The sequence below is a fragment of the Laetiporus sulphureus genome, assembly GCF_001632365.1.
Source record: "Laetiporus sulphureus 93-53 unplaced genomic scaffold LAESUscaffold_42, whole genome shotgun sequence".
Taxonomy (NCBI): Eukaryota; Fungi; Basidiomycota; class Agaricomycetes; order Polyporales; family Laetiporaceae; genus Laetiporus; species Laetiporus sulphureus.
Window position 1 is genome coordinate 132,912 of NW_024468551.1, and position 19,605 is coordinate 152,516.

The 19,605-nt window shown below is 52.7% G+C and overlaps 7 protein-coding genes and 1 non-coding gene across 8 annotated transcripts; 3 read left to right on the top strand and 5 right to left on the bottom strand.

The window, feature by feature from the left end:
- Nucleotides 1–1,643: 1,643 nt before the first annotated feature.
- Nucleotides 1,644–4,283, top strand: LAESUDRAFT_814821 (dimethylaniline monooxygenase; the record flags this gene model as incomplete). The annotated part of the gene is made up of 7 exons (XM_040914630.1): nucleotides 1,644–2,214; nucleotides 2,272–2,424; nucleotides 2,486–3,175; nucleotides 3,285–3,423; nucleotides 3,479–3,614; nucleotides 3,669–3,722; nucleotides 3,773–4,283. 7 exons carry the CDS (start codon nucleotides 1,644–1,646, stop codon nucleotides 3,812–3,814), a joined length of 1,785 nt encoding a protein of 594 aa, XP_040760910.1. The 3' UTR covers nucleotides 3,815–4,283.
- Nucleotides 3,802–4,283, bottom strand: LAESUDRAFT_729414 (uncharacterized protein). Its single transcript, XM_040909628.1, has one exon. It carries the CDS (start codon nucleotides 4,027–4,029, stop codon nucleotides 3,838–3,840), a length of 192 nt encoding a protein of 63 aa, XP_040760911.1. The 5' UTR covers nucleotides 4,030–4,283; the 3' UTR covers nucleotides 3,802–3,837.
- A 207-nt stretch (nucleotides 4,284–4,490) lies between these two features.
- Nucleotides 4,491–7,385, top strand: LAESUDRAFT_814822 (FAD/NAD-P-binding domain-containing protein). The gene is made up of 8 exons (XM_040914631.1): nucleotides 4,491–5,509; nucleotides 5,567–5,719; nucleotides 5,781–6,470; nucleotides 6,523–6,528; nucleotides 6,593–6,731; nucleotides 6,787–6,922; nucleotides 6,977–7,030; nucleotides 7,081–7,385. The coding sequence occupies exons 1-8, from the start codon at nucleotides 4,939–4,941 to the stop codon at nucleotides 7,120–7,122; spliced, it is 1,791 nt and encodes a 596-aa protein (XP_040760912.1). The 5' UTR covers nucleotides 4,491–4,938; the 3' UTR covers nucleotides 7,123–7,385.
- Nucleotides 7,386–7,856: 471 nt separating this feature from the next.
- Nucleotides 7,857–10,288, bottom strand: LAESUDRAFT_375213 (FAD/NAD-P-binding domain-containing protein). Its single transcript, XM_040902226.1, has 8 exons — nucleotides 9,528–10,288; nucleotides 9,313–9,465; nucleotides 8,558–9,250; nucleotides 8,492–8,497; nucleotides 8,305–8,443; nucleotides 8,116–8,251; nucleotides 8,007–8,060; nucleotides 7,857–7,947 (listed from the first exon to the last, which is right to left on the bottom strand). Exons 1-8 carry the CDS (start codon nucleotides 10,039–10,041, stop codon nucleotides 7,906–7,908), a joined length of 1,737 nt encoding a protein of 578 aa, XP_040760913.1. The 5' UTR covers nucleotides 10,042–10,288; the 3' UTR covers nucleotides 7,857–7,905.
- A 248-nt stretch (nucleotides 10,289–10,536) lies between these two features.
- On the bottom strand, nucleotides 10,537–11,417 carry LAESUDRAFT_660239 (uncharacterized protein; the record flags this gene model as incomplete). The annotated part of the gene is made up of 3 exons (XM_040904859.1): nucleotides 10,537–10,646; nucleotides 10,745–10,881; nucleotides 10,948–11,417. The coding sequence occupies 3 exons, from the start codon at nucleotides 11,415–11,417 to the stop codon at nucleotides 10,537–10,539; spliced, it is 717 nt and encodes a 238-aa protein (XP_040760914.1).
- Nucleotides 11,418–12,270: 853 nt separating this feature from the next.
- On the top strand, nucleotides 12,271–15,528 carry LAESUDRAFT_684225 (WD40 repeat-like protein). Its single transcript, XM_040905848.1, has 6 exons — nucleotides 12,271–12,912; nucleotides 12,968–13,769; nucleotides 13,819–13,860; nucleotides 13,913–13,969; nucleotides 14,024–14,096; nucleotides 14,149–15,528. The coding sequence occupies exons 1-6, from the start codon at nucleotides 12,575–12,577 to the stop codon at nucleotides 15,435–15,437; spliced, it is 2,601 nt and encodes an 866-aa protein (XP_040760915.1). The 5' UTR covers nucleotides 12,271–12,574; the 3' UTR covers nucleotides 15,438–15,528.
- Nucleotides 15,529–15,762: 234 nt separating this feature from the next.
- LAESUDRAFT_t71 lies at nucleotides 15,763–15,834 on the bottom strand. Its single transcript has one exon. It is a non-coding gene; the product is annotated as a tRNA-Glu (tRNA).
- Nucleotides 15,835–15,896: 62 nt separating this feature from the next.
- On the bottom strand, nucleotides 15,897–17,577 carry LAESUDRAFT_705027 (kinase-like protein). Its single transcript, XM_040906570.1, has 6 exons — nucleotides 17,243–17,577; nucleotides 16,924–17,190; nucleotides 16,689–16,862; nucleotides 16,564–16,632; nucleotides 16,278–16,511; nucleotides 15,897–16,223 (listed from the first exon to the last, which is right to left on the bottom strand). Exons 1-6 carry the CDS (start codon nucleotides 17,333–17,335, stop codon nucleotides 15,975–15,977), a joined length of 1,086 nt encoding a protein of 361 aa, XP_040760916.1. The 5' UTR covers nucleotides 17,336–17,577; the 3' UTR covers nucleotides 15,897–15,974.
- Between the last annotated feature and the right edge of the window lie 2,028 nt (nucleotides 17,578–19,605).

A 19,605-nucleotide genomic window follows, 5' to 3' on the forward strand; every position in this document is an offset into this window, starting at 1 on the left:
TTATAAATAGCATTCGGCCGGATGACAAAAAGAAACAGACTCGGAGATCGCTGGGCGGCATCGGGAAATTGATCAGTCACCACCCGTTCCGAAGAATTTGCAAGGAATCGAATTTGTTCACAAGCAGCTGCCAGTGAATGGTCTCTGCACTCTCCAGAGATCCATTCGGTCGCTGGTACGATATGTCGCGACAGCCATGCCGCATACGTGTGCATAGCAGGCATCGTGCGTGCGGGACATTCAAGTACGATATCCCAGCAATACAAGCGGGAACAAGGAACAGGCGACTGACATCGCACGGCATTCATGCCTTGCGTGCGGCCGTAATGCCTGGCGGTTCGATATTGCCTAATGGCATGCTCGAAGCTGGTGTTGTGAGAGGATTGTCAGGCCATTCGCATCCAATCTTGATCACGTTTCGGGCATGACTTCGCGATAACCTTACTCATTCAACCTAGTCTCGATTCATAACGGCGTGCTTTAAGAGAGGACGAGCAACGCTCCGCCGATGTGATCTGGGGGAGTCTTGTGACTGGGAGGCAGGACCGCATGATAGCTCGCGCATCAAGTTGTGGGCCGATCGCGCGCCTGATTGAAGCCGTTTCACGGCATAGGTTGCAAGGCCGTCATGTTCTACGCAGGCCCGTGCAGGACACTAGGGATCAAAGATTGGCGAAGAAAGTTGTGAATGACGATGATTTGAGTGATTTGTTCGGGACAGAGTTTTATCTGAACGGTCCGGTAATGCTGGAACTAACTATTACCCTGTAGTACTAGTGTATATGAAAGAAAACTTACGCACTTTTGCCAAAATGTCCCAAGCCTTTGTCATAATCGATGAGATCGACCTCCGGAGATAGAGCCTACTCAGTGGTGATCTTCAGAGACCACACAACTCCTGTTAGAGAACCTGATGATGGCAGATTCGTTATCATTATCATGCAACAAAAGGAATGCTTGCATACAACGAAGTACAATGACATCTATAGACATGCACCATAGCTACGGACTATGCTATTAGATGCCCGGCTTGTACGGCTGCGACTCACAACTGCGGCTCACCTTTTGAGAGTGTCGACAATCTTATGGCCTAATTCGAGATGTCATTGTGATGGGACTCGAGACGCCAAAATACGATGAGCAGTGACGAGCAATGCTGAGACAGAACAGTGCCGACCAGTTCTGACGGATGTTCACAGCGGTATAGGTAACATAGAGCCCTCTGTAAATCATGTGTCCTGCGATATTAGCGCCATCCATGCGGATGGCTCTCTTTGACGTTTTTCAGTGAGGGTAATCGAGATCCTGAGCGCTGATTGCTCTTCTATCAGTGATTGCATCAGTCATTATGATGTATTCATGGGAAGAACAAATTTCTAATATGCGTTGCCCGTCCCCGCTGTGAGGCCGGCCATGGTTTGTAAGGCTCAGTCACTCAGGCGAGCAAGGATAGTACTCACAGGACCAAGAAAACGCCATCACTGCTAATTCCGAACGCGCATGGCGATTGCCGTGAATCATATACCGGAGGACTCTTTAAACAGTCTCGAGCGGGATACACGGTCGCCCCGTCCTCACAGTGAATCATCCATTCGCAGACACCCATCCCACACTGCGAAAGTTACATAGCGACCTTCGACGGCATGGCTGTGGGCCTCATTCATGACTCTCCGAGTCTCACCGTGGATATGCAAGACATCGTCGAGCGCTGGCTGCGCCAGTTCGCTATCGCCGCCTCCTCGGGAGACGTTGGGGCAACCGTCAGGACCTTCGTTCCCAACGGCTGGCTACGCGATGCCCTCGTCTTCACGTGGGACACGCGCTCTCTGGAAGGACATGCCAAGATCACTGCGTATCTCGCTGACACGCTCCCCAACGCCCGTCTCTCCGGCTTCAAGCTTGACGAGCGAGTGTGGTTTCGTCCGGAACGAGTGCTGGACGGCGCTGGTATTAGTGCAGGGTTCGTGTTCGAGACTCCTCGTGCATGCGGTCGGGGTTATGTCCACTTGATGGAGGAGACCGACGAAAGGGCAGAGGAGAGCCAGGACGATCTTAGCTGGAAGGCACTTTCGGTTTTCATGATGCTTATAGAGATCAAAGGTCACGAAGAGAGCGGCTCTGAGGCAGGTGTGTATGGCGGCCATACCCTGTCCTGGGAGGAGGTATACGGTGCGCGACGTACGAAGATCGAGGCCGACCCACATGTAATCATCGGTATGTGACTGTCTTCCACTAGATTCATTACATAGGTCTTCACATACACATTCGCAGTGGGGGCCGGACAGACAGGTTTGCAAATCGCAGCACGCTTCTCAAAGATGAACATTTCGGCGATCGTCGTGGAGCGGAACAAGACCGTTGGTGACCAGTGGAGGGAGCGCTATCCAACGCTATCGCTGCACACGCCGCGAAACCACCATACTTGTGAGTCCAGCGTCCTGCTCCTGCCGAGAGAGGTACTTAGATTGCCTCTGGCCGCTCGCAGTCCTGTACCAGTCATATCCGGTCAACTGGCCAGAGTATACTCCCCGAGACAAACTCGCGAACTGGCTTGAGCAATACGCCGTGTCGCAAGACCTGATAGTCTGGACGAACTCGCAAATAGCGTCCACGCCACGCCCGACCTACGATGCCGCCAGTAAAAGGTGGACAGTCACCGTCAATCGCAACGGCAACCCTGTCGAGCTGCGCCCAAAGCATATCGTGATTGCGATCGGAATGCTCGGCGAGGCGCGCATACCAACGATCCCGGGTCGAGAGACATTTGTAGGGAACGTTCTGCACGCTAGCACATACGGAGGAGGGCAACCTTACGCAGGCAAACATGCGATTGTCGTTGGAGCAGGGAACACCGCCGCAGACCTCTGCCAGGATCTTGCCTTTCGCGGTGCACAGGTCACAATGATCCAGCGATCATCAACCTGTGTGCAATCGATAACGTCAGTCAAAGAGGTCATGGACAAAGCGTACCCCAACGACGTACCTCTGGAAGTGTCAGACTTCAAACTCGCCGCAATGCCCTTGGGTTTGTTGAGAATCTTCGCGAGGCAGAGGACGGCACAGATGTGGGAGAAGGAGAATGATCTGCACGCAAAGCTGAGGAAGGGCGGTGTGAGGCTGAACATGGGAACGGACAATTCGGGACAGGTCTTCTTAAGAGTTGAACGTGCAGGAGGTGAGTCGATAACGGTGTCTCCGGTCGGTTGAAATGATGACGTATCGTGTGTGATTCTCTTCTCCACATTCCTCTTTACTCCCCGCCTCATGAAACGAGTTCTTTATAGGGCATGATGTCGGTCTCGCCGATATGATCGAGTCAGGACAAGTGAAGGTGAAGGCCGGCGTGGAGATAAAGCAGTTCCTCGAGAAGGAGGTGATCTTCACTGATGGAACAACGCTACCAGCCGACGTAGTGGTTCTCGCGTATGGTGATTCCCCCTTCTATATCATGTGACTGCTGATACGCACCGATGGGCAGCACGGGATACATCGACCCACGCGAGAGTTTGATAGACACCTTCGGTGCCGATGTCATTAGACAAACGAGCCCACTGTGGGGTCTCGACGAGGAAAATGAGGTCAAAGGATGTTTCAGGCGTAGCGGATACCCAGGAGTGAGTATATTCGCCCGTTCGCTAGCATCATCTGACAGATGATTTTTCACGAAGCTATGGTACGGTGCGGGCGACTTCGCCATGGGCAGGTTCCTATCTAAACAATTGGTAAGTAGTGTTCATTGCGGCATTCTTCATGTCTGACGGCTCCTGGCTAGGCTTTGCAAATCAAGGCTATAGGACTTGGCATGATGGACTGAGGTCCTTGCCCACTGATATTGATCTACATGCCCGGGTCGTTCGTCCTGAAAGGGGTGTTGTTAACAGAATAGCGAGAGGAAATTTTGGAGATATACTTAGGGATGTTTCTTCGCATAGTAGGTGCTGTGCGAGGATACCGAAGAGCATCGGTAGTGTACCATTTCCGTGTGCCTGATTGCGAATGGGCGGTACGGCACGTTCGATAGATTCGCATGTACTACATGTATTATTCTCTGGGCCGAGAGTGCAGAGCAAATGATACACGTCAGCGAGGACATGCAATTGATGACGGCCACAGACGAGGTCGGCGCAGAGATCTCAATCTTCGGTAAGGAGAGCTCATGGCCAGCAGCAGCAACGAATATCTGTAGTGACTCCGTCCAAGGTGCAGCATAGAATATCAGACAAATGCAGAGCAACCAGAAAAAGGCTCAGAAATCAGCTCCGAGCTGTGCTGCGAGTTCAGAGGTGTCGGCGAGAGAAACTCCGCACCCGACTAGCGCCCCGAGCTCACCAGTAAAAATGTCACAATTACTTATTTAGTGCTTTCGGGTCATTTCTTCCTTATTTAAGTACATAAGATCCCAATTTTTACATGCCAGACTGTTGACATGCAGAATGCGTCGGGATCTTCTTGTACCTACCCTCCGTTATTTCAAGGAGACCACAACTTTGTTGCTCACGTTTTGGAAGTGCCGACAAAGCGTATTGCTTTATTTGGTCGGATATCATTATATCGATTTCGATGGGTGACGTTTTTTTACTGAGCGCCGAGCGCCGATTGCTCTTCAGATCAGTGATTGCATCAAGCCATAATGTATTCCGAATACGAAGGACAATGCTCTAATAGGCGTTGCCCGTCCCCGCTGTGAGGCCGGCCATGGTTTGCAAGGCTCAGCCACTCAGGCGGGCAAGGCTAGTACTCACAGGACCAAGAAAACGCCATCACTGCTAATTCTGAACGCACATGGCGATTGCCGTGAATCGTATACCCGGGGACTCTTTTAATCGGTCTCGAGCGGGAGGCACGACCGACTCATCCTCACAGGTTTCTCGTGCACCATCCCTTCGCAGACACCCATCCCACACTGCGCAAGCTATATAGCGATCTTTCTTCGGCAGCATGGCTCTGGGCCTCACTCACGACTCTCCGAGGATCTCCGTGGATATGCAAGACATCGTCGAGCGCTGGCTGCGCCAGTTTGCTACCGCTGCCTCCTCGGGAGATGTTGCGGCGACCATGAAGACCTTCGTTCCCAACGGCTGGCTTCGCGACGCTCTCATCTTCACGTGGGACACGCGCTCTCTGGAGGGACATGCCAAGATCACCGCGTATCTCGCTGACACGCTCTCCAACGCCCATCTCTCCGGCTTCAAGCTCGACGAGCGGGTGTGGGTTCGCCCACAACGAGTGCTGGACGGCGCTGGAATCGGTGCAGGGTTCGTGTTCGAGACTCCTCGTGCACGCGGTCGGGGTTATGTGCACCTGATAGAGGAGACCGATGAAGGGGTTGAAAAGAGCCAGGACGAACTTAGCTGGAAAGCACTTTCGGTTTTTATGATGCTGGACGAGATCAAGGGCCATGAAGAGAGCGGCCGTGAGTCAGGCGTGTATGGCGGCCATACCCTGTCCTGGGAGGAGGTATTCGGTGCACGACGTGCGAAGATCGAGGCAGACCCACATGTGATCATCGGTACGTGATTATTTTCCACTGAGTTTTTCACATAGGTTTGCATATGCACATTCGCAGTGGGGGGTGGGCAGACAGGATTGCAGATCGCGGCACGCTTCGCAAAGATGAATATTTCGGCGATTGTCGTGGAACGGAACAAGAACGTTGGTGACCAGTGGAGGCAGCGATATCCAACGCTATCGCTGAATACGCCGCGAAATCACCACACTTGTGAGTCCAACGTCCTGCTCCTTCCGAGAGCGGTATTTAGGTCGCCTCTGGCCGCCCGCAGTCCTGTACCAGTCATATCCGGTCAATTGGCCAGAGTTTACTCCCAAGGACAAACTCGCGAACTGGCTTGAGCAGTACGCCGTGTCGCAAGACCTGATAGTCTGGACGAACTCGCAGATAGCTTCCACGCCACGCCCGACTTACGATGCTGCTAGTAAAAGGTGGGCGGTCACCGTCAACCGCAATGGCAATCCTGTCGAGCTGCGCCCAAGGCACATCGTGATTGCGATCGGCATGCTCGGCGAGGCGCGCATACCCACGATCCCCGGTCGAGACGCATTTGTAGGGACCGTTCTGCACGCTAGCAGATACGGAGGAGGGCAGCCTTACGCAGGCAAACACGCGATTGTCGTAGGAGCAGGAAACACCGCCGCAGACCTCTGCCAGGATCTCGCCTTTCACGGCGCACAGGTCACAATGATCCAGCGATCATCAACTTGCGTGCGATCGATAACGGCAGTCGAAGAGGAGATGAACAGAGCCTACCCCAGCGATGTCCCTCTGGAAGTTTCAGACTTCAAACTCGCCGCAATGCCCTTGGGTTTGTTGAGGATCTTCGCGAGGCAGAGGACGGCACAGATGTGGGAGGAGGAGAAAAATCTGCACGCAAAGCTGAGGAAGGGCGGTGTGAGGCTTAACATGGGAACGGACGACTCAGGACAGTTCTTCTTAAGAGCTGAACGCGCAGGAGGTGAGTCGATAACGGTGTCCCCGGTCGGTTGAACTGATGGCGTGTCGTGCAGGATACTGTGATTCTCTTCTCTTCTCTCAACTCCTCTTTCCTCCCCGCCTCATGCAATCTGTTCTTTACAGGGCACGATGTCGGTGTCGCCGATATGATCGAGTCAGGACAAGTGAAGGTGAAGACCGGCGTGGAGCTAGAGCAGTTCCTCGAGAAGGAGGTCGTCTTCACCGATGGAACAACGTTGCCTGCCGACGTAGTGGTTTATGCGTATGATGATTCCTCCTTCCATATTATGCAACTGCTGATACGCACCGATGAGCAGTACGGGATACATTGATCCACGCGAGAGTTTGAAAGACACCTTCGGTGCCGATGTCATTGAACAGACGAGCTTATTGTGGGGTCTCGATGAGGAAAACGAGATCAAGGGAAGTTTCAAGCGTAGCGGATACCCAGGAGTGAGTATACCAGCCCGTTTGCTAAGCGCATCTGACAGATGATTTTTCATAAAGCTGTGGTACGGTGCGGGCGACTTCGCCACGGGCAGGTTCCTATCCAAGCAATTGGTGAGTAGTGCCCATTGCGGCATTCTCCATATCTGACGACTCCTGGCTAGGCTTTGCAAATCAAGGCTATAGAACTTGGCATGATGGACTGAGGTCCTTGCCCGCCGATGTTGATCTACATGGCCGGATTCTTCATCCTGCGAGAGAATTTGCTAGAAGGAGTAACGGGAGGTGCCTTTGGAGGTATACCTAGCGATGTTTCTTCGCATAGTAGGTATTGCGGGAGGATACGAAAGAGCATCGGTACTGTACCATATCCGTGTGTCTGATTGCGAATGGGCGGGATTCGCATTCACTACATGTATTGTTCTCTCGGTCGAGAGTGCAGAGCAAATGGCACACGTCAGCGAGGACCTGCGATTGATGACGGCCAGAGACAAGATCGCCGCAGAGTTCTCAATCTTCGTAACGAGAGCTCAGGGCGAATAGCGACAGCGAATATTCGTAGTGACGCCGTCCAAGGTGCAATGCAGAATACCAGATAGACCCAAAACGACCAGAAAAAGATATCAACTCTACTGCAAGGTCAGAGGTCGGCGAGAAAGACGCACCTGATTAGCGCCCGGAGCCAGCGAGCTGTGGCACGGGCGCGTATTCAAGCGTTAGCCTCCATCAATCTGCTGTTGTGAAGCTAAAGTTCAAGGCATGCCGCTTGAGCGCAACAATGTGGTTATATTCAGCTATACGCTGCTCTGATATTTCAAAACTATGTCGTTGTTGCACAATGCCATGGCCAAAGATCAACAACCGCACTCGGATTTCAACTAAATATACATAGACCTCGAACGTCTAATTTCTCTCTTAACGTCGCACCGGTGCCCTTCCCTCGTCAATCACACTCGAGATTCAGTCGCAATAATGCGGCACTTATCTCCTCAGCTCAGGATGCCCAATTCTATTGCCTTGATCTGCAAAGCCTGTCGAATATGCACGGTCATGGGCGAGATGTAATTATTATATCCACAAACCGACTCACCAGTTGCTTTGACAGAAAGCGTACGGTAGTGAATTCTCCAGCACCGTACCAAAGCTGACCGTCTTTCTTTAGCAAGCTGTCTATAGATCAGAAATGATCATGAGCGCACCCCCGGATGTCCTGTAGGCCTATAGCATCCTCGAATCTCTCCTTCGTCGTCTAGTCCCCATAACGGGCCAGTACTTCCTATGATTTCCTCTCCAAATATCTGCTTCAAGTCCTCCCGAGGATCCAGGTATCCCGTACTGTCCGTAGCGCCATCAGCATTGAGAATTCGAGCAAGGCAAGCTGAGCGTACGCGAAGATGACTAGATCAACATCTTCACTCGACTCGTCAGTGAAGATCACTTGGCGTTCCTGAAAACGGGCGATCTCGACACCTTGCTTGACTTTGACTTTGCCCGAGCCGATAAGATCTGCAACGCCCACGTCGATCCCTGTACCACTTGAATATGTATATCATGTCATCGACTGAATTGGCTCACATCCTCCTACGTTTCATCAAGTAAGTGCCCCAAAGAATTCTCAATAAAACATCTTTTAAACCGCACCTCCGAATCGTTCAAATATCAGAAGCTGGATCCCGGATCCATCTCGGCCCATGTTCAGCTTCACACCGCCCTTGCGGAGCTTCTCATGCAATTCTTTCTCCTTATCCCACATCTCAGCCTCCTTCGCCTTCGCAAACGCCCTCTGCAAATTTATCGGCATCGCGAAGAACTTGAAGTCCGACACCTCCAGCGGCACGCCGTCCGGGAACGCGCGATAGTAGTCCTCCGCGATCGTCTTCTGAGCCACGACGCAGGACGATGAGCGCTGCACCATCGTCACAGCCTCCGCGCCATGTACATGCAAGTCCTGGCAAATGTCCGCGGCTGTGCTGCCCGCACCGACGACTAGCGCGCGCTTACCTGTGAACGGCTGTCCACCTTTGTATTGGTCCCCGTTCATAATTGTACCGCCGAAGTACTCGATCCCAAGTACAGCAGGTATGCGGGGCGCTCCCAAGGTACCTACTGCGATGACGATGTGGATTGGATGGATCTCTACCGGTGCTCCATCTCGATCGATGACAACCGTCCAGGTCTTGCTGACAGATTCGTAGGTCGGGCGCGGATGGGCCATAATGCTGGAGCTTGTCCACACCACCAGGTCCTGCGACACTGCATACTGTGCAAGCCAGTTTGCAAGTTTGTCGCGCGGGGTGAACTCCGGCCAATTCGTAGGGTACGCCTGATACAGGACTTGAGGGAACGTTTCGTCACCTCTAATGCTGAGACGAGGGACCGTCATGCCGTTCACTCACATGTGTGATGATTTTTAGTCGTGTTCAGGGACAGAGTTGGGTATCTCTTGCGCCACTGGTCGCCGATGGCAGCGTTCCGCTCGATTACCAGCGTCGGGATGTCCATCTGCTTGAAGCGTGCGGCGATCTGCAGGCCCGTTTGTCCCGCACCCACTGCGCGCAAGCGCGCATGAGGAACTACACATGTTACGAACTTGGTTCCGCGCATCACTCACCGACCAAGACGTGCGGGTTACGTTCAATCCGCGCCCGTCGTTCTGCATTCACTTCCTCCCATGATAGCGTGTGCCCTCCGTATACGCCAGCCTCGGGACCTCGCTCCTCATGTCCCTTAATATTCTCGAGCATCATGAATACCGACAGCGCCTTCCACTGCCCTCGGTCGTCCGACTCTTGCAACAGGTAGGCATACCCTCGTCCAGTCGTCTTCGGACTCTCGAACGCGAATCCCGCACTAATTCCAGCGTCGTTCTCCAGGACGCGCTCTGGGCGCAGCCACGGGCGCTCGTCCAGCCTGAAACCCGCGAGGTTCGCTTTGGCCAGCGTGTTCTCGAGATATGCCGTGATCTTGGTGTGGCCTTCCAGCGAGCGGCTATCCCAGGTAAATACAAGAGAATCACGCAGCCAGCCGTTCGGTAGGAATGTCTGCACCGTCGCGTCAACGTCGCCTGAGAAGACGGAGACAGAAAAGCGTTGTAGCCAGTCCTCGGCGATGGCATGGGGATCCATTGTCTCTCAAACGTTGGTAGAATATCAATGAAGTTATGGTAAGTCTCTCGCGGTCTCGGGGACTCTTATCTCTGTAGGTCATGGCGAAGCTGTCGTAAGTCGCTAGGCTTGAACATATGTTTTACGTTATGAAGCGAATAGCGTGAGCATGACCCGATGCCGCGCACGCTGAAGCCTAAAGGTAGCAATCAAGTTGTTCAGATATCGGACTAGCGTTCCAGCTTGGGAGGTAATGCGCCGATAGCGTCTCATTCGTAATTCGAGACTCGAGTGTCTTCTCGGCTGCGGAAAAAAGGGTTCGGCGAATGCCACTGAGGCTCGCACCGCCTTCAAGCGCCGTCGGCGCCACTTGGCATTGTGTGAGCGCGGAAAGGAATTACATTGAACGACATGAGTCTATTCCGAGCGAAATCAAGCACGGGGACACTGAAGACATTTCAGGAGTGGTGTTGTGGCTGCGAGTAGATCACAGAACCGGAGCAACCAGACGAACAATCAGCTGGGGGGAGGGAGCCCGAGGAACTCGCGACAGGCCTCCCGCTTCGCCGCAGTGTCTCCCTTGATCGGTTGATTGTACGATTTCAGTATGTGCTCGTATCGTTCCTCTGCAGAAGTGTTGATGAGCCCAGTAGCCGACGCGAGACAGCAACAGCAAGGCATCTTCGGACGCCTTCTGTGCATTGTCAGACGAGGATAAACTCACTCGTCAGATGTTCAAACTCTCCCTTCGTGCCGGGGAAGTTTGGCGGAGTTTTCCCGTTCGCCATCACCAGTGGCTTGATTTGACCTTTGTTGTTCGCGATCGCAGTGTTTCGTAGGCGAGCGTACAGCCAAGCTTGGCTGCAGAACACAAATCAGTCCTGCGGTATGCGACCGACTTGGGATTGCATGGAAGGATCGACGTACTCGAGTCTAATCGTCTCTAAGGTCCCATCGACCTTCTTTTGCAGGTCCTTCATTGCCCCTGCAAGGCCACGTTCTTCCGGCTGTGCACTCCCGGACTCTCGTGACTCCTCCTCTACAGCCGAAATGTCATTCGACGTCGATTCCTTTCCGTTGGCTCGCTGTATCTGCTCTTGAACAGCATCCAGCTGATCCGCGAGTCGCTCCTGCGTTCGCTCGATAGCATCCAGCCGCGCTGTGAGGTCTGATATCGCCCTTGCTGTGTCGGAAAATGAGGCGAGATCACCATTCTGGTTGCCTCCAAGGCTTGCTGGCACCTCCACTGCTGCGAGTGCCTGGGACGCGGCAGAAATTTGCCCGGCAATCGCATTGAGCGACATAGACAGCCTTTGAGTCCAAGCCAAGGCTGCAGAAGGATCCGCGAGGGGAGGAACGGCCTCAGCTGTCGAGGCAAGCTCGGATGTGCCAGGCATGGGTAACGAGGGGTTCGCGTGGAAGTGCTCTACGAGGGTAATCAGGGACGAGGTGCTTGTTATAGGAGGCGTAGCTGTGGTCGGTACCGAGCTCATGGTCGGGGACAGAAATATCTGCAGTCTCGGCGCGCTTGTGGCAGAGGATTGGGAACGTTGGGAGCTCTGGCCTGCTCCTTGCCGTCCAGGGTGAGATGTACCGCCAACCCCAAGTACTCAGAACGCCACGCTCCTGTGTCAGCGGGTGGGCACTGCGGGTCCGTACATGGTCTTGATAGAGATTTCGACAGACAGAGGCACGCGGGATCTCACAGAAGATGTGCGTTTCGTGTGAATTGCTGGAAGAAAGTGGACATGCCGAGTCTCCGGTGAGAATATCTGTACAGAGTTTGTCGGCTGCATCACGTAGGACGTGGGAGACAATTTCCCGGCCCAGAGGAACGGAGATCAACATGTTATGGTCGGCGGCGCGGGTGTCTATCGTCGGTTCGTTGCGATGAAACCGCGGTTCTGGCCTCCCATTGTCGTAAGTCCTCCTGCTGACCTGCTGATACTAGTATCAGTGTATCAGTACCAAGTACTTGTGACTCACTCGCGTTGTGCGGCGCGTCTTCCGCATTACCTACCGTCGGTGTCCTTCGATGACTCCTACTGATGGACTCTTGAAAAAGTCCGATAGCATTCAATCACGGTGGTTGAACCAGAATGAATAACTTTCTCTTCTGCATGAAGGAGAGGGGTGGTGCAGGGGCAAGCACAAGTGCAGTGAATCCAGGCTTAGATGTCCACAAATTGATATATATGGCAAAAAGGAGCCTGAGCGCTTGAATGGAAACACGTTTTGCTTCCGACAGTCGTTGCCTCAACTTGATGGGGCAACGCGTAGGCTGCGCTCTGTGTCTACCGTCTACTACGTCTACCACCATGCTACATCGGGTTCTCGAAATCACGATATGTTGCGAAGGAAAGCGGTGCATAGAAGTGTTGCATAGCCGGCAAGCGTCTAGGGTCACCGCCTGGCAGCCTCATGTCCAACAAGAGCATAGCTATCATGGCCCACATCTGATATATAATGCACTCCGTATCTGATCTAGTCGTGCACCGTTGCGTCTCTCAACCTCGCCCTCCAGTCTCTGTCTCCGGTACTCTTTTACATCGCGATGACTCACGCCACGGTACAAGTCGATCATATTTACGCGGACCAGCTGTTCAAGTGCGGCGAAGGCCTACCTCTTTGGTACCCGGAACCTAGCAAGCATGGCGAAGTGCTCATTGGCGACGTTGGGTTCATTGAGCGAGGCAGATTCTATCGCCTGTTCAATGCTATGCGCAGCGCAGATGACGAGCTGAACAGAAAATATGGTGTTCCCGGTGGGAATCAGTATAAGCCCTTCGTCACGTCAGAGTATAATTTGGCAGAATATCAGAATGCGCTATCTCCTGGACCGATATGCAGCAGAAGTCTGAAGAGGGTTGAGATGCAAGGAGAAGTTGCAGCGTAAGTGTTATCCGGCAGTCGTCCCGCGGCGACAAGCCTGACGTATGCGCACTAGCCACGGATTCAATGCAGCCTTACAATATCATTGCACTGAGGATCGAGGTGCATTCATAATCCTTCAGGATCCCGCCACTAGAAAGGAGCTGCATCGTAGCCGCAGAATGGCAGCATATATGAGTCGCAACTTGAAGGAGTGGTATCATTTCGCCTCGGAGAAGCTAGACGTCGAAGTGACTCAGGAAGACATCATGTTCGTGCGCGGACATGTCAAGACCACCCAATGGGAGGTGGGGACCATCACTCATAGTGGTCGGGATGCCAAGGTGTCCATTGGTGCCGACAGCGATATTGCCAGCGCATCGTTCTCTGTACACGTAGCGCGCCATGAATCAGGCAGCCTCCAGAGTAGGAAGGGTCCGCCTGAAGCACTGGAGCATCACAAGCATAAGAATATATCGCATCACCACTCACACTCGCACAAGAAGAAGCATCAGGAATCCCAGTCCGATGTTCCCGCTGACACTGATGATGAGGCACTCGCTTCCTCTTCTCGGAGGTCTCTTTCGCTAGCTGAGCCAAGCACATCGTCGGTGGCGCTCCCTCTTTCGCCGTCGGTTACGCAGGAAACTCCATCGAAAGGCTCAGACGCGAGCAATCCAGTATTGGACATGCCTCAGCAGCGAGCCAACGAGAATGGCTTGCCGATGAATCAGTGCATTTTCCTGCATTACTATCGATTGAAGAAAAGATTCTTCCCTCTACTGACGAAGCTTGAGGCTGCGGCAGAACCTCGCGACCCATCGGCTCCCGGAGATGATGACGAGCCCGTCATCGAGGAAGTGCCCGCGATACAGAAGGTAAGTGTATCTCTCGTAAGGCGAGATGTTTCATTCACGTCGCCTCTAGCCATATGACCCTCTGAACTATGTGTTGGACTATATCCTCGATGTATGTGACTGGTTCTGTATTTGTGATGTCTCTCGCTGATCCCCAATGTCAGCATTCCCAAGCGGAAACTGCAGTTGCTACAGATCGGGATCTGATAGACATCTGCAAAGTAGGTCTCTCTATTTGGGTAGTCATACATGCGCCTGACGTCCTCTCACTTCAGGGAGAGATTCCTGATGACATTCCTGCGTTCCTAGAATCGGTACAGCCACAAATTGAAGTCAACGAAGAAGGGCGTGAGTTATCTCATAATGTTTGCATAACACGTAGATGCTGAATACGCGATAGTTGGCATGCTTTGGTTCCCAGATGATGACCGTCCAAAGGCATCCGAGGAGCTCTCCTCCGTCGCCACAGAAGTCGACGAAAATCCTACAGAACAACCCTCTGGTGCAAACCAGCCACCCATCGAGAATAACAACCCGCCCAATGGCCCTGAGGCGGAGACACAGGATGACGAGCAAGGCGAGAAGAAGAAAATCATGAATCGCATGAGAGCTGGTCACCTTCTTCAGGGATCCATACTACAATTGCCGAACGACGCGCACTTGGGTAGCGTCTCTTCCCTCGCATTCTCCCCGAACGGGCAATTAGTCGCGGCAGGCTTCGAGGACGGCTCCATCATTTTTTGGAATGCTATCACTCGCGAGCGCCTGAATTGTGTCCGAAACCACACCGATATCGTCTGCCAGTTGGAGTTCTCTCCGGACAGCACAATTCTCGCATCAAGCTCACGCGATCGTGCTATTATCATGTGGGATGTAGCTACAGGGCAGGAGCGCGCGCGCTTGTTGGGGCACGAAGGATTTGTCAACTGCCTCGTGTGGGCCAATGATGGACTTACACTTGCGTCAGGATCCGTAGACTTCACAGTGCGCCTTTGGGACGTCGAGACCGCTACCTTGCGTGCAAAATGCCAAGGCCATAATGCCCTGATCCTCAAGCTAGCATTCTCGCCGGACGACTCCAAGCTTGCGAGCGCCGGAGCGGATTGCGAGGCGCGCATCTGGGACACTCGCAACGGGACCTTGCTCACCGAACTCAAGGGCCACGAAGGAGTCATCTACACGGTCGCCTTCTCACCCGATGGACGACGTGTCCTTACGAGCGCGGACGATGGCAGCGTACGCGTATGGAATGTCGCCACCGGTGACGCACTGGTGATCCTGCGGGAACACACAGGTGCCGTATGGACGGCGGTGTGGTCTTCGGACGGGAAGCGGGTCCTGAGCGCTGCTAGTGACCGTGTCGTTCATATCTGTGACTCATATGAAGGCGAACGTGTAGGCGGCGGAGATTTGAGGGGAACGGATGGCCTGGCGCATGCGCCGACTTTCTCGAAGGACGCGAAGTTCATTGCGGCGGGTGGAGAGGACTACAAGGTGAGGATATGGAAGGTTGACAACGACAGCGCGTTGGCGGATCTCGACGGACACCAGGAAGCGTCCAGCTACATCAGATGGGCTCCGGATGGCAAGAGCATCGCTTCCGCTGCTGAAGACGGAGTGGTGAGGCTGTGGAACTTGCCGGCATACGGGATTGGATCAGCACAAGAGCAAACGGTGGCGACTGAGTGAGTTGCGTAACGTTCCAATACTGCGTCTGAGGCGCGGTAAGCAGTCATACGATTCTTTGAGGTGTGCTGTAGTCTCGATGTTGTCACTATATACCCGCAATAATCAGTCATTCGGATACGTTGCTCGAATTGCAGTAGTCGCATTGGCGGGAGGTGCGAGGTCGACTTCCAGGATGTCTCACTTTAAAACTGCGATGTACCCGGTTTTTGACTTCAAGCAACCGCTACGAAGCAAAGGGTTGTTTGAAAGTGATGCACTAGATGGCGTAATGCTCTAGTTGTTGAGAGTTCGGTAGGGGAGAAGGAAAAATGAAGACCAAAAATAATTCCGACACGGGGAATCGAACCCCGGGCTATCGCGTGAGAGGCGATAATGTTAGCCACTACACCATATCGGATGACATCAATATTTGATTCACAATTTCTATCTAACAGTGAATCAAAAACTACTGACATGCTGCGCAATTGTCTAATCGTCAAATAGTCTTGTGGAACGAATGAAACTATGCATAATGGAGAGCTCGGCGCTGGGCGCTGCTCACTCGAGACTTGCATCTTGCCCGCATTCCTTCGACACCGGCAGGTCCTCCATCACGGAGCGTGCGCAAGGTCTGTCCTTCGGCTCCCGACTCCAACACTTCTCCATGAGCTGCCATATCTGATCCGACAATCCAAGAGCCTTTAGATCCGGAGAGTCTGGGCGTGAAGGTCGATGTCCCGAGATAATCTTGAGAATGACCATCGCGTCTCGGGGACATTCGTCGAAGGGAACACGCCCCGTGAAAGTCTGGCTCGCCACATGCGTGAGTCAAACAGCAATAGCATTGGCTTGCTCGCTTACCTCCCACATAACCATAGACAATGCATAGATATCGCCTTCGCAAGATGGCCGCGCATGCTCAAGTCCGGCGGCTTCCGGATCGAGTATCTCCGGCGCCATCCATCGTACGGTGCCACTGAGACTAGTCGTGGTATGGAAAGATCTTCCTCCTATAGATCTGGGAACACATATCACAGTGGCAAGGCCAAAATCTGTCAAGCATGCTACCCCATTGCCGTCGATCAGTATGTTGACCTGTTCAAGCGCATGGTCAGTAGCGACCGGCAACGTATCCCACAACGCTTACCCCCTTCAGATCTCCATGAACGACGCCCTGTGAATGCAAATATTCGAGGCCCGTGGTAACGTTCCGAATCTACAATGCTTTAAACTAAACGTCGCCTTTCGCGGGGAGGATCGAACGGAGCTTACCAATGCCAGGCGATCACTTCCAGGGTTTGTTTTCAAGAAATCGACGAGGCTCCCATTCTCCATCCACCTGCTCAGTATGCACATATCATTGGCTTGGCTATCCAGTATGCCGAGAAACGGCACGACGTTGGGGTGCACCAGGTGTCTCCACGTGACCACCTCTTTGAAGAAACCCTGCGAGATCACAACACTTGCATCACCACGCAGAACAAGGAGATGAGCATTGAAGACTCACTGTTCGCAACTGCTCCAGGTTATCTCCGGAAATTCGAATGCGCTTCAAAGCCACTTTGGACCATTGGTTCTCCGAGATGAGCTCTCCAAGCCAAACGTCGCCGAAACCGCCCGTTGCAACTGGTTGCCGACTTTTGTTTGTAACTGCAGTAGATGGCAGATAGCATGAATCCGGTACAAATCCATATTCGGCACAGAGCTGCCTGAGTTTTTGTAACAAAACGCTGCTTGAATGATTGTCGAGGGAGCCCCCATCCTCAAGAAGAACCTATTGGAATTGTTCAATGACAATCAGAACAAATTCGATCAGGTTGGCTCACGAGATCGATAAAGTCTATCAAATCGGTAGCATCTTTCTTTCTCAAATGGGAAGGCACCTTCAACTTATCCTCAGATAACAGAAAGGCCTGCATCACTGGTGCGAGACCAGATATTCTCGATCGCAACTGATCCGATATATCATAATCCGAACGTGCCTGCACCAAGCTCTGAGTAGGTACATTTGTTTGTCTTCGGCGTAGGGCCTCGCTGCCAGGAACCGATATCCTTAACACTTCCCTATCCTTGGTGATTTCTTTCGGCACAATGACGCACCTCGAGACACTCCCGCTGGCAGATTTCCCGAGCTCAGGGACGAATTGCGGGTAAAATCCATGCATTGCGTGGATGCCGTGTTTGCATTCCTCGCGAATCATTTGACCAAGGATCGGACGCAGCGCGTCAAAGTCAGACTGATGCGCGAATCAGTACAACAGTACTTGGAGCAGCTCGTCGCATAGTATATGTTGCGGAATGGAACCCCCATAATCATGATACGACCAGGGGAGGAGCTGCTTTATGGCTTACCTTGATTTTGCAATACCTATCGCTGTTGAGATATGTACCCCTTGGGACATCGAAAGATGGGAAGGCCGTCTCAGATGGCTGCGAAGATACAGCGGAGACAGGCATGATGTTCTCGGATTGTACGATGTTCATGTCGAGCATACACCAAATGAACCGAGGGGGAAAACTACACTGTTTGCTTGAAACGAAAGTCGTGGGGGGAGAAGTTGTCACCGATAAGACGGAGCTTGCGTGGTGTCCCAGACACAGCGTGCGTTAAGAACAGCGCTAGATTGATGACCATTTCACCTGTACGGCGTCCGAGGTCACAGCCTACAAATCTAGATAGAAGCATACGCGATAGAGCGATAATGCCGTCCCAGGAACTCTTTGGCAGTACTTCACAGGTGAAACACCGCCAAATCTTCACCGGTGATTTGCTTGTGCATGGTCCGCTTCAGCTTCAAACTCGAACAAGAATACTTGCTTTGACATTCGTTCTTGGCGAATGGTAAAAAGCAATGAAGTCTCTCTGCTTAGAAACCTTTCTCCCGGTAGGAAGACGGTCGTGCGTTTGACCCTGAACATGCGTAAGCTGGCTGGTAAGATCTGGATGAGAAGATGACCTTAGATGGCATGAGGCTCGGCGTCAAGAGTCTTTCGCCAGCCGGTGTTCTCTGTCTCCTCCTTACAGCCACTGCTTGTGCATGTGTTTCTAGGCAGGCGTAGCTGGCGCTCACGGCAGTACTGCTGGCTAGACTCTTCGTCGCGATAGCGGCTGAAGTTGTGGGCGCTTCGAATTTACCAAGCGACATGAAGTGAACAAGGGGGCTTGTCGAACCGAACATTAAAGCTGGGACATCAATGCATCATGATTGAGATCTGAGACTCAGTTGGTTGGCGTAAAACGGAAAGATAGCCCGAAATAATTCAGGAAGACTGAAATAATGTTGATATACTTTATCATGACTAAACAGAGATGTATCTTGAGAAACGTTAAATTTGATTTCTTTAATTAAATCGGATGATAGCCATCGACATGAGCTTGGCATCCTCTCAGCCTTGCACTGCGCTCACCCTTGCACTTCCTTTGCTCTTCGATATTGAGGAAGACTCTCAGCGCCCTCAGTTGGGTACAAGTTGCCATAAACAGGATCAGCCAGGAGTCCGAATATCTCGATAGCTGTGCATTCTGACAGAAGACTACCTCTACGTGCATATTGTTGTCAATGCCATCGGAAATAGCATTCTCCGCCAGAGCATGCCGGCAGGAGCATTATCACGCGGTCCATGACAGCCCTAACTGTACTTAACGTCTGGAGTGGCTAGCGTTTTGCGTTTTCGCCATGCTCAAGTGCATAAATCTGGCTGCTCTGCTGTGATGGCGCTCATTGTGCTTCTCAGCCATCTCGGGAACGCCTTGGCCACCGAACGCATCTCCACGTACGCTCTTCCCTCCGTTTCTACTGCAACATAACACTGGATTTCTCGAAAGGCCATGATGGGCGCATCCTGTTTCTGGGTGTAGACTTCATCTCGTAGGGCGTACTTTTGTCATGGAATATCCCCATCCGAAGACACGTCTTAGGCACCCCACATCCAGAACTACTTGTACCGTTCTATTCTCGAGCGCTGGCTTGCGCATGCCATGCATGAAGCTGTCTTACGGTGGCGACTCAACTTTCGTGAGAGCTCCTGCAATAGTCATTAGACTTGTTCCATGAATGCTGATGCTTTCCTTCCACGAGTGCAGGCCTCTCTGAACGTCGACTGCTTGCGGCGGCAAAGCAGTGTCAGCTCCAACAGCCGACATTCGGCGCGGATAGTCCCTCTTTTCTGTAACTATACTACCTGGGAT

What these genes read in the sequence shown, in the direction of transcription:
- LAESUDRAFT_729414 (XM_040909628.1), bottom strand. Translation starts at nt 4,029, where the DNA reads ATGCGAATCTATCGAACGTGCCGTACCGCCCATTCGCAATCAGGCACA.
- LAESUDRAFT_814822 (XM_040914631.1), top strand. Translation starts at nt 4,939, where the DNA reads ATGGCTCTGGGCCTCACTCACGACTCTCCGAGGATCTCCGTGGATATG. An exon ending in AGACCCACATGTGATCATCG is followed by an intron (nt 5,510 to 5,566) that starts GTACGTGATTAT and finishes GCACATTCGCAG; the next exon opens with TGGGGGGTGGGCAGACAGGA. An exon ending in AGCGTAGCGGATACCCAGGA is followed by an intron (nt 6,923 to 6,976) that starts GTGAGTATACCA and finishes TTTTTCATAAAG; the next exon opens with CTGTGGTACGGTGCGGGCGA.
- LAESUDRAFT_375213 (XM_040902226.1), bottom strand. Translation starts at nt 10,041, where the DNA reads ATGGATCCCCATGCCATCGCCGAGGACTGGCTACAACGCTTTTCTGTC. An exon ending in GTTGATCTAGTCATCTTCGC is followed by an intron (nt 8,252 to 8,304) that starts GTACGCTCAGCT and finishes CGCTACGGACAG; the next exon opens with TACGGGATACCTGGATCCTC. An exon ending in GGCCTACAGGACATCCGGGG is followed by an intron (nt 8,061 to 8,115) that starts GTGCGCTCATGA and finishes AAAGACGGTCAG; the next exon opens with CTTTGGTACGGTGCTGGAGA.
- LAESUDRAFT_684225 (XM_040905848.1), top strand. Translation starts at nt 12,575, where the DNA reads ATGACTCACGCCACGGTACAAGTCGATCATATTTACGCGGACCAGCTG. An exon ending in ATGCAAGGAGAAGTTGCAGC is followed by an intron (nt 12,913 to 12,967) that starts GTAAGTGTTATC and finishes TATGCGCACTAG; the next exon opens with CCACGGATTCAATGCAGCCT. An exon ending in TGAAGTCAACGAAGAAGGGC is followed by an intron (nt 14,097 to 14,148) that starts GTGAGTTATCTC and finishes AATACGCGATAG; the next exon opens with TTGGCATGCTTTGGTTCCCA.
- LAESUDRAFT_705027 (XM_040906570.1), bottom strand. Translation starts at nt 17,335, where the DNA reads ATGCAGGCCTTTCTGTTATCTGAGGATAAGTTGAAGGTGCCTTCCCAT. An exon ending in ACCTGGAGCAGTTGCGAACA is followed by an intron (nt 16,863 to 16,923) that starts GTGAGTCTTCAA and finishes GTGATCTCGCAG; the next exon opens with GGTTTCTTCAAAGAGGTGGT. An exon ending in TTCATGGAGATCTGAAGGGG is followed by an intron (nt 16,512 to 16,563) that starts GTAAGCGTTGTG and finishes GCGCTTGAACAG; the next exon opens with GTCAACATACTGATCGACGG.